At 35.9% G+C, this 11245-nt stretch overlaps 1 protein-coding gene across 1 annotated transcript; it reads right to left on the reverse strand.

The window, feature by feature from the left end:
* Nucleotides 1–1197: 1197 nt before the first annotated feature.
* On the reverse strand, nt 1198–5726 carry LOC109205814. Its single transcript, XM_019368570.1, has 9 exons — nt 5157–5726; nt 4857–5044; nt 3669–3944; nt 3527–3585; nt 3054–3090; nt 2890–2961; nt 2663–2813; nt 2404–2568; nt 1198–1914 (listed from the first exon to the last, which is right to left on the reverse strand). The coding sequence occupies exons 1-9, from the start codon at nt 5343–5345 to the stop codon at nt 1555–1557; spliced, it is 1497 nt and encodes a 498-aa protein (XP_019224115.1). The 5' UTR covers nt 5346–5726; the 3' UTR covers nt 1198–1554.
* Nucleotides 5727–11245: the final 5519 nt, after the last annotated feature.

Raw genomic sequence — 11245 nt, forward strand, 5'->3', positions numbered from 1 at the left:
TTTAAAACACGTCACTAGGGTCTAAGGCTTGTTAATTTATATACCCAACATCCCTCTTGTATTTTGCCGATGTGGGACTCTGTCTAAAGTCTGGGGTGTTACATACACCCCCTTTTATGGACTCAGCGTCCTCGCTGAGGTTTGCCCCGCCACATAGGATTTGCCTAGACTCAACACTGAGGTTTGCCCTGCCTAACCAGGATTTGCCTAAACTCAGTTGAACTCTGACCCACCATCAGCAAGGCTGACACAAAAGTGGCTTTGATACAATCTGTAATAGCCCAACCAACTAGTGATATTGTCCGCTCGGGGCCTAGGCCCTCACGGGTTTTAAAACGCGTCAAACAACCGATTCTACAATAACCAGTACAATTTAATTAATTTTAAAGTTTCACATCTAAACATTGAATTTACTGTTGATACAGAGAAAGAAGGGAATTGACTATCCAATTCTTATATTGTAGGATAATTGAGAATAAGAAATTTTGTATAGTGCGTTCAAGAACTAGTTATTTATAAAGAATAACATATTTCGTTGCCTGCGTGTATAAGCAGCAAGGCTGCCTTTGTTTCCCTCTGTTTCGTAGCTTCGAATAAGGCCTTTTTAAGCCTTTTGCCGTTTAAAATGTAAAGTACGTTTTTTGCCGCCTTTGCTTACAACAATCACTTTATGAGCTTGTAGGCTTGTTTTTTTTTTAACTTAACTAATAATTAACGATACTCATTTTTATAGTTAGTAATATTAAAATTATTAATATTCCCCTGCTTGTATATCACACTATTTATAAATAGAGAAGTAACTCAAAAGTCAATTATAAGGGTTTAAATCCGTAATAAAAGTAAAAAATTTATGCACTCAAGGCAAGATAAAAGAAAATTAAATTCTATATTGAGCATGTTTTGAAACTTTTATAGATTTGAGAAATATTACACTAATTGTGCATTGTCATCATGGATGTTATAGGAAAAATACTCATTCGAACTCTGGAGTTTATACCATATAATAACAATTTAACTTTGAAAATTGTAAATTAATAGATAAAAAAATATATATCATTTAACTATAATCAAGCGATAAAATATTCATATGTGTGACATGTCTAATACTTTTTTAGTGTAAACACTAAATGCTGCTGATATTCTTTTCTAAAGCTTTTTACCAATCTGCAGAAAGTGATCCAGTAACCTTCAAAACAATCCAACGAACAGACAGAACTAAAATCAATCAAGAGGTAGCGTATACGTCGAGAAGTAGTGTTACAAATCTGCAAAGTTAGCAAATATACATGGCCAACACTCAGCCTCGAGTACCCATCAAGCACCAATCATGCCAAAATATGTACACGACAAGAACCAATAAATCAAGTACATTTTTGGTAGATATTCTATATTTCTTGTATAGCTTAACCCCCATTTGTTTGGCGACTTGCGACTTGCGACTTCAGGGGAAAGAGTATACTGTATACTTCAACTATAATTGTCAAAAGAAAAACATCTACATCTTCTTTACATTGCCTGCACAATATCTGTATTTTGGCCAAGTTTCTTGGCATGTTAGGCGGATTTAGGGACAATGGAACACGTATCAAAGCTTCTTCCTCTTTCTTGATGAGCTTTTACTATCCAAGTTAATACCAGAAGTACCATAATAATAGAAAGTGACAACATAGATGACCATAGTATTCGTGCTGAAATTCTAAATGGCCTGCATTGGTGCTGTAAAATGTCGGAAAATGCTTGTTTTACTGTGGAGCACTGAGTTAGGCTCAATAAATCAGGGAATATTTCTATTAGGTCTTGAATAGATTCAGTGTAAGCAAATAACACCACAGATGAGGCCTGTGGAATGAATCTTCCTTCACCCAAGCAATCACCTGTAGAATTTTCTCCATAACATGTGACTCTTGACAGAACCTACAGGCGAACATAAGCATTCTTAATAGAGTTCAATTTTTTTACAATGACAACATAAGAGATACTATCAAGTTACTACAGGCAATCGTCCATAGTTTGTGGGATTCATAACTTTAGAAAAATAAAATAGGTAATCTAGGTTAAAATATACTAATAGTGCAAAAATTAATTACACCGGTAGTGTGTATAAGAGATCAAATGTTAAAATCCTTTGTAAGGCTATAACCTTGACAGACGGAAGAAAATGGGGTGCCATGAGGAAGAAATAAACGAATTTAAGTTTTATGAACTGACAACAGCGGTTAACTTTTCATATAGAGCCCATAGTAACGTGACAAAAAGTAATATAACATGTTATAACTGGAAATGAATTGAATTGATGGTTGTTTGTGTATATAACTAAAAATTCGATGCAATAGCATTGTGATACGGAAACAGGAAGAATAAATATTCTTATTCATGTTCTGTAAGTTAGTGCCTAAAACTTACATATTTCAGTTCTCCAATTGGAATAGTATCCTTAGGGCAGAGATCAGGTGTGAAGCTGAAATTAGGTGCACCGGAGAAGGGGTCGCAAATTCCTCTTTTTCCTGAGTTATTTTCCCCCATATCATTTAATCCTAATCCTTGCACCTCTGTCAGCTTAGAATTTAGCTGGAAATCAACAGCAGAAAAAAAACAAAAAAAAAATCTGCCTCAGTAATGCTCTGTGTATTGTTTCTTCTATAATAGGAGTAGATAACAGTACCTGAGTTATGAAATTATGAACAGTGGAGCCAATCTGCACCAATGTTTTATCAGAAGTTCCAGCTTCTGCACAGGGAAGTATTAGTTGCAAGCTATTGTTCTTGGGATTCTGTTGAAAGTCCTCTAAAGCTGAGCACGTGTCTTCTGCAAAGCTACATATGTAACATGGGCTAAAGTTATATATGGTACATAATATGAAAAATAACCTTAATTAAGATCTGTGCTCACGTATGGGAGAAGAAATCAAAGCCAGTCAGCACCCAACTCAGAGTTGTCAAAATCCAGCAGCAAAAGATTATTCTAAAATTAAACACAATAATAAAGATTAACAGCAGTTTAGGCTTCCTCATAATATAAAGGTGTCCAATTAGACGTGCCAAAATCTCACTTACATTATAAATCCAAGAGGCCAATGCCAAACGAGCAAAACTGAGCCAAAGCAGCATTCCATTAGTCTAACCATGTCATTGATCGATTTACACGTACGTTAGAAAGAACTAAACAGAAAAAAGCAATATCAAAAGTAGAAATTGTGTAATAGCTTATATTATTATAACTCACACAAAATCACAACGTCTCTAGTTTGACACCCACACATTGACGTACATCTACTTTCAAACATTATGAGGGCCAGCTCGGTGCACTAAACTCTCAGTTATATAATGGGTTCGGGGAAGGGCCGGGCCACAAGGGTTTATTATACGCAGTCTTACCTTGCATTTCTGCAAAAGACTGTTTCCACGGCTTGAACTCGTGACCTCTTAGTCACATGGCAGCAACTTTACCAGTTACGCCAAGTCTCGCCTTCTACTTTCAAATATTCTAATAAGACTAAAAAAATATGCAATGTGTGACAGAATCTCACCTAATGCACTAACCAAAAATACCAAATTGACAGTCACAAGAACAATATTCGCAACATACCTGCAAATAGAGCAATAGGTTAATGAAAGAGATATATTGAACATAAGAACGACAATCACACAGGGAATGAAGTCATGACTTACAGACTTGTAATTGCTTCATTACTTGAATGTCTGGTTTTGTCAACAAACTGTTGAATCATAATAGATCCTCTTCGAAGCCTATGAGTTGTAACATTCAACATCTGGTTTGCTACTGAATCATAAGGGCTTAAAGCAGTTTGCATATTTAGCAAAACCTTTATTACTCTTCTAATGGTATGACGAGTATCCCCACCAGCATCAAAAATTGTTTGCCGAAGCTTTTCCACTCTATGTTCAAAACCATTATTTGCTGCCAAAATAACACTGCTTGCAATTCTTCCAACCCAAAAAAGTAGACATATCAATCAGTCTTCTTCTTTTACTCCTCTTGTAAAACTTAACATGAATGAAATGTGTTGTAATTTCTACTTTATTCCCATTTTAGAAGACCAATCATTTTACTACATATATATAGGTCATTAATCATCATTTCAACTAGGGGAGAAGAAAGGGATTGTTACACAAAAAGCCGGTCAGATTCAATGTTTACTTTTTCTAACGGTATACATTGATTACACACTATTATACATATATTATACATTCGCCGGCTATTTTAGTTTAAGAGATTAGGTAGACAACTATCTGGATTTTCACTTTTAGCCCGCGCCAGAAACTATTTACATTCGATAGCCGAAAAAAGTGTATAAAATTTGTATAGTTTTTGTATATAACATATAGAATGTATATTGATACAAAAAATATACGGTTTTTCGGCTATTATTTTGAGAGCGACTGTACAGTATCATTTTCCCTTAATTCATCGGAGAAAAATGCATTTAATAATGACTTTTAACTTCTTTGTATTGACAGTGTTAACTTTCCGTTATAAGTGAACTAGTTGCGTGAAAATAAGACAAGACAACTTACTCCAACATAAATAAGAATAATTCATGAATAGAAAACTTCTAGAGTGGTTTCCATAATTCATACACAACGTTGTTAGCAAGATCACAAGCAAAATATTTGTGATCTGGCTTTGTAATCAACGTGTCCTTTTACTTATTTACTTAATAATATGATATTATTCACTAAAGTTATTTCCTGAAACAACTTCCTTCTCATCTTAACAAACGTGTGTATATGTGTATTTTCTTTCTAAAATTGTAAAAAAGCAAATAATCAGTTCAAAAATAGTTCTCCAACATATTTGATAGTTGAAATCCAAAAACTAAGAAATAAGCAGCTTACATGGCAAGAATGGTAAACAGAACAACGAGCAAGAACATCAAAATGTAGGAAGAAGGTGGATAGTCAACAATTGGAGTTGCTGAGTTGCCATGAAAATACTTATATATCATATAACTCCCAAATCCCAATCCAAATAACAACCAAATCCCAGCAATTGCATAGCCATGAATGCCTGTGAAAGCCGCAGACTATAAATTTCAGGAAAAAAACAAAAACAAATACACATATCAGCAGCTTCCCTTGTTAGATATAAGAAATATGTACTAGTAACTTTTTTATTTCATTAAAAATAAAACTTACAGCCCAATAGTGCTTGTTGCCAAGATTATAAGTTCCGTTATATAACTTGAACTGGTGCAGAGGATCAGGTCTTTTTGAAACTTGATCATGATCAATGAACCCAAACACAACAGATTTTTGGGCTACCATATTTGTTGAAATTAATAAAAGAATGAACGGAACAAGAACCATTCCATGTGATTTCAGCATGATATACTATATGATCTTGATTTTGAGGTAGAAGAAAAAAAACCAAAAGTGGCATATGGGGCCAAGAATAGAGAAAACATGAAGGTAGTGGAGACAAAAGAAAAGAAAATTCATGCCTTGACTTGCTCATTAAGGTTAGGATAGCTTGTGGCTAGATTTATGCTAAGAAACTTTTGGTTATTCTTCTGTGTACAACAGAGTTGTGGGATTATTCTTCTAAGTCTTGACTCCATCTCTTCTCTGTTCTTTACACACTAATACTACAAAGGACTGGAAAGTGTGAGAAAGGAAAGGAGATGAGTCAAGTGCCTATAAAAGAGTACGGTATTTACGGGCTTACTCGCAAATTGCGATAATTTTGACCACCTTTTTGGCTTTTGATCCACTTCTTTCTTTCGACGTAAGCTTTCCTTTTCCCTCATCAGCCGATATTTATGGATGTATTTCCCATCACTAAACAAATAAACCATCACTTTCTACTTTTTTTACTTTTTGTTTTCTCCATTTATCACCTCCTACTTTTATCTTTTTCTTTTTTTGAAAGCATAAATTTGTTAAATAACCAAGCCACCTACAGTTACATGGGGAAACGCTAGAGATACAAATCCTAAGTTATACGAGTTGCATATAATAAACTTACTCATTTATTAATTTCACCGTGAACTTCATTGCAACAATATTTGTAAACACCTTCAAGCAGGGGCAGAGCTACACCGTTGGTAGCGGGTTCGGCCGAACCCGATAGCTTTTATTCAAACCCTGTATTTTGTATAAGAAATCGAATTAATATGTACAAATTATTAATTCAGAACTCAATAACTTAAAAGGATTATAATCTCCAACCCATAAGGTTCAAATCTTAGCTCCGCCTCAGACCTTTAGGATGTATTTCCCATCACAAAAGACATAAACCATTTAATTTTTTAATGTTTCCAAGAAAGTTTTTGCAAAGTATCCTTAAGGTGTTTTGAAGGCAATTTCTTTTTCTTTTCCGAACAAATACTTCAAATAGAGTTTCATAGTTTAACGTCCAAAAACTCTCAAGCAACGAAGAATCTTTTATCCTAATCTCATCATTGTATGGGTCAAAATCTGCTCTAGAATATTTGGGGCAAAATAAAATTAAGGAAAGAGACACTCGAGGTCGACCAGAAAGCAGTGAGATTCGTGGACGTGCTATCAAATAATGACCGAGGTCGAGTACCGTAGATAGAATAATAACAACTAGTTTTTGAAATAGGATATTAAAGAGAATATTCTTTGCACTTGTACTATTAGGGTTTGTTAGGGACATGTCTCATATAAATAGAAAAAGAGACAATGGTGTAAGGCATGTAATGTTCACTTGATAAGAACACTTTTCAGAAGAAGATTCTTTCCCTCTAGCAAAGATACAAACTTTACCTTTTTATCAATATTCTCACTCACATTATTCCATACTTTCCATCAGATCCAAGAATAGTTCGAACATTCTAGGATTTGTCCGTCACTCATCATTGTCAGAAGGAACAATCTGTTATCAAAACTGTATTGCTGTAATAAACAATAAAACAGTAACTTTCTGGAAAAACAGAAACAGAAAGTTAGTAGAACTAGAACGACAAAATAAATTTTGAAAAATAATATAGGAATAAATCGAGCCCACTGAATAAGTACCCGAGGTGCTGGAATATATCCTCCCACGATAGAACGATTTAACTCACCAGCGTATTGGTACCAAAAACTCTGGTGAATGGCGAACCACTCAATGGTCATAAAACACACTGGAAAAATATTGTGCATAAGAAGAAGAAGATAATCAGAAAATTTAGTAAGTACTGGGATTCAAGGCATATTTATAGCCCATTTGACACTATTTCTGAAAAGGTTTGCAACCTTTCAGAACAGTCATAGCTGTAGGAACATGTGGGAATATTGCGGAAAAACTAGAAAACGCACCACTAGAAATTCGGTAAAAAGCGACCACAAAAAGCGACCAAAGTTGGTCGCTTATAGGCCTAAAAGCGACCAAAAAGCGACCAAACATGCCTGGTCGCTATATTGCTGGTCCCTTTACTTTAGGGACCAAAGTTGGTCGCTAAATAGCGACCAACTTTGGTCTCTAAGGTAAAAGGACCAAATATTCCGGGTATTGACTATAGCGACCAACTTTGGTCGCTCTATTATTTTAATAATATAATTTTGGCGACCAAAGTTGGTCTCTTTATGTAAATTACGTTTTTTTATTTATTATTAATCATAAAATAGCGACCAACTTTGGTCTGCAAGAAAAATATTATATTTTAAAATCTGAAAAATAGAGACCAAAGTTGGTCGCTATACTATAAATATTTTTAATTTTTTTGTAAAATAATCGACCAAAGTTGGTCGCTAACTTCATGAATTAATTTTTTTTTAGTATTAAGCGACCAACTTTGGTCGCTATATTTCTAGAAATTGTTAATTTTCTGGGAAATAGCGATCAAAGTTGGTCGCTTTTTGTGAATTCTGGGTTATATGGCGACCAACCTTGGTCGCTATTTCCCAGAAATTTTTTTTTTAAATATAGAAGCGACCAAAGTTGGTCGCTTTTTTGGTATATTGCTGGCAGGAAATGCCTGTTTTGGCAGCTACACCACATGCCAGCTTACCAAAATTCCTAAATAGGCATTTTATGCCAACAACAACAACAACTAAAAAGCCACAACAACAACAACAACACAATAACAACATTATAACGAACAAAGTATAAAGTTCAATAGAACTTTATACTTTAAGCTAACCAAACTAATAAGTTAACTGTTATTACAAAACCATTCGAAAACCGATTGTACTTGTCTAGTATAAACTAATAAGTTCAAAGATTGTTCTGTACATCATTATCATCACCATCTGATGAACTTTCTTCACCATGACGGTATCCAGAATGGGCTATTTGTGGAGGATGGGAAGAACGATCACAGGGAGGACGGGAGGAACGAGCACGGGGAATGCGAGCCTCTGGCGATGACTCACGAGACCGGGGAATCGGAAAACTGCCAGAAGCTAGGAGAGATATGATATGCTCTTGCATGCCCTTGTACTGAGCTTGCATGCCAGAGTACTGCATATCTCTAAGCCTTTCTCTCTCCTTGGCGGATTCTAGCTCGGATGTGAGCTTTTGTACAGTCTCCCGCATAGAGGAGAGGCTCTCCCCATCAAGTTGCTCGGCTTGGGAGGAAGCCCCTATTCCTTGCATTCCACACTTATAGCGATGGAATTTCTTATTAGGAAGCCCGTATACCTTCCCCCATTTTGGACCGCCAGCAGCCTGCGTCCACATTCTCTCAACATCCTCGTCCGATAGTTGGATTGGCGCGCCCGACTCATTAGGTGGCTGACTGCGTATGAATTGCTCCACTTCAGCTGTGAAGCGACCCTATAAGAAAAATTACATTGAATTACTATTTCAAAATTTATATAAAAGTAAATCAAATTTTTTAATGAAAAGTGAAAACTTACATGTACAATCGAGGCTCGGCCCTCGGCCCACCTTTCTTGGTCCATCTCTTTCTTCTTCTTTACAATATGAGTCTCCTTGAAGAGCTCATCTTGGTTCATCGGACGCCCCAACTTTTTTTCCTAAAAACTCATAAATTTTAGTTAATAAACAGAATACATATACTTTGAAAATTAAAATAAATTAAGCAATTACGTACCATTCTTCGTTTTATCGTCCCTAGGCTGATCGCACCTCCAGTGTGCAAGGATCCTCCCTTCTCAGATGCCCGGGCTTTCTTTCCTTTTTCGCTCTTCTGTAAGAACTCAGCGGTAAACCATTGCCTTTGCAAATCATCCCATAAATTCTGAAGCAACCAGCCAGGCTTCTGGTTCAACTTCCTAGCTTTGGAGAAACAATGGGACAACCGCTTTCGAGCTTTAGATGGAAATTTGTAGCCACTTCCGCGCTATAGCGGTGTTCCCATACACACTTGCTCTATATTTCAAAAGTCAAGTATTATATGAAAATATCATATTTAGATGAAAATATCATAAAAGCTATATTCGATATATTATACTTAGCTTTTATTAGCTAATAACTATTCAAAAGTTAAGTGCATTAACTGCTTATAATATAGTATATTAGTGCATTACTATACATAGATATATACATTAGATAATAAAAGCTAAGTATTAATGCGCTTAACTTTTGATTAATTATGTATTAACGCACTAAGCTTTTATCGTATATATATAAAAGCTATATTCGTTATATTAAGCTAAATTCGATTTAATATTAGCTAAATTCGACATAATTCGATATATATAAGTTAAGTTATATTCTATAATACATATTTAGATGAAAATATCATAAATATAAATAATTATACTGCTTAAAAGAACATTTATGCCTTAAATTGATTGAAGATTGCCTCCTTCAACGAGAATGGGAATTCACTCCAAGTCGCATAAGGACCATCCTAAAGCTTTCTAGTGGCTTTGGTGATGATCCTTGTAGTAATATTACTACAGATGAACCTGCAATTTAACTAAAAAAACACATTAATAACTTAGTAAAACTGTACAAAACAAAAAAAGTAAAAATAACAAATAACTCTTACCCGTCACCCTCAGGGACTACGATGATCCTGCCATATTCATCATAATGCACCTCCTCATCATAATCAACATCATTGTACGAAGCATGTATATCGGAGGCATGTGTGGAAGGTGTAGGGGGTCATAGCTAGTATCTCGCAGGCGAAGGCCTGCAATAGATGGAGTCCCAGATGAAGATGGCTGCGAGCCCTGGGACTACGAGCCCTGGGAGTGTGACATAGCTGTATGAGCCACAATGGGATGAGACACAGATAGTTGTGACCCGAGTGGCTGTGACACGGATGGCTGTGATCCATGTGGATGTGACATGGATCGATGCGATCCATGAGCTGCTGATGGATGCGATCTATGTGGTAGTGAGACAGGTGGACTGTATGTAGGTCGTACAGTCCTATGGCCCTGTGAAGAAAGACCTGGCGTCTGCACGAAGGTGTAGGGCTGGTGATGCGCTGGCAGCTCAGAATAGCCCTGGGGTGGAGGCCCAGACATAGGCATAGGCACAGGCATATGTGAAGAGGCAGGAAGGGATTGAGTAGTATCTTCTACCCTCCTCTTTGGTTTCCTAGCCTTTTCTCGACCCCGAGAACCAGTAGGTTCACTGTTACCTCAACCCTTGCCTGTCATCTGCATAATATAATACATAGTTAGATTGAAACATATAAAGAAACTAGCTATAAACGAGAGTTATTAAAGAAACCAACTTTTTAAAGCTCATCGACGTATAGTTCCTCGTCCGAGAATTCTTCTTCCTCACTAGTTTGAGCTTCATCAGTTGATTCTTCTTCCTGTTTTCTATTATTCTTACTTCATCTATATCAACTTCTTCCAATATGTGTTCAGGATGTTCCAAATCATTTTCTAAAACTTCGTCCACTATTTGGTGAAAGGATCATAGCGATCATACTCCCTCGTATGATTAACCTCAATTATGTTGTAGATTGTGTACTCTTGTACCTCTTGTTGGATGTGGGTCAAACCACTTGCATCTAAAGAGTATCAATTTCTTAAATGGCCAACCTGTATATTCTAGTTCTATTATTTTTTTGAGCACACCATAATAATCAATATCTCCATCTTGGTTGCCATCACCACCTTGAACCCACACCCCACTGTTGTTGCTATTTTTATTTTTAGAGCAATCCTCTGTATGAAACTTATACCCATTCACAACGTACTTAGACATTGTTGTAACCTCAACCCCAGGTCCCCAAGATACATCTTTCAAAAATTGATTTACACCATTATTTGGATCATTGACCTACATATCGTTAAAAAAATTCATAAGTTAGCATAACTTCCAAACATTGTTTACCTACATAGTG

This window comes from Nicotiana attenuata, unplaced genomic scaffold, assembly GCF_001879085.1.
Source record: "Nicotiana attenuata strain UT unplaced genomic scaffold, NIATTr2, whole genome shotgun sequence".
In the NCBI taxonomy this organism is placed as follows: Eukaryota; Viridiplantae; Streptophyta; class Magnoliopsida; order Solanales; family Solanaceae; genus Nicotiana; species Nicotiana attenuata.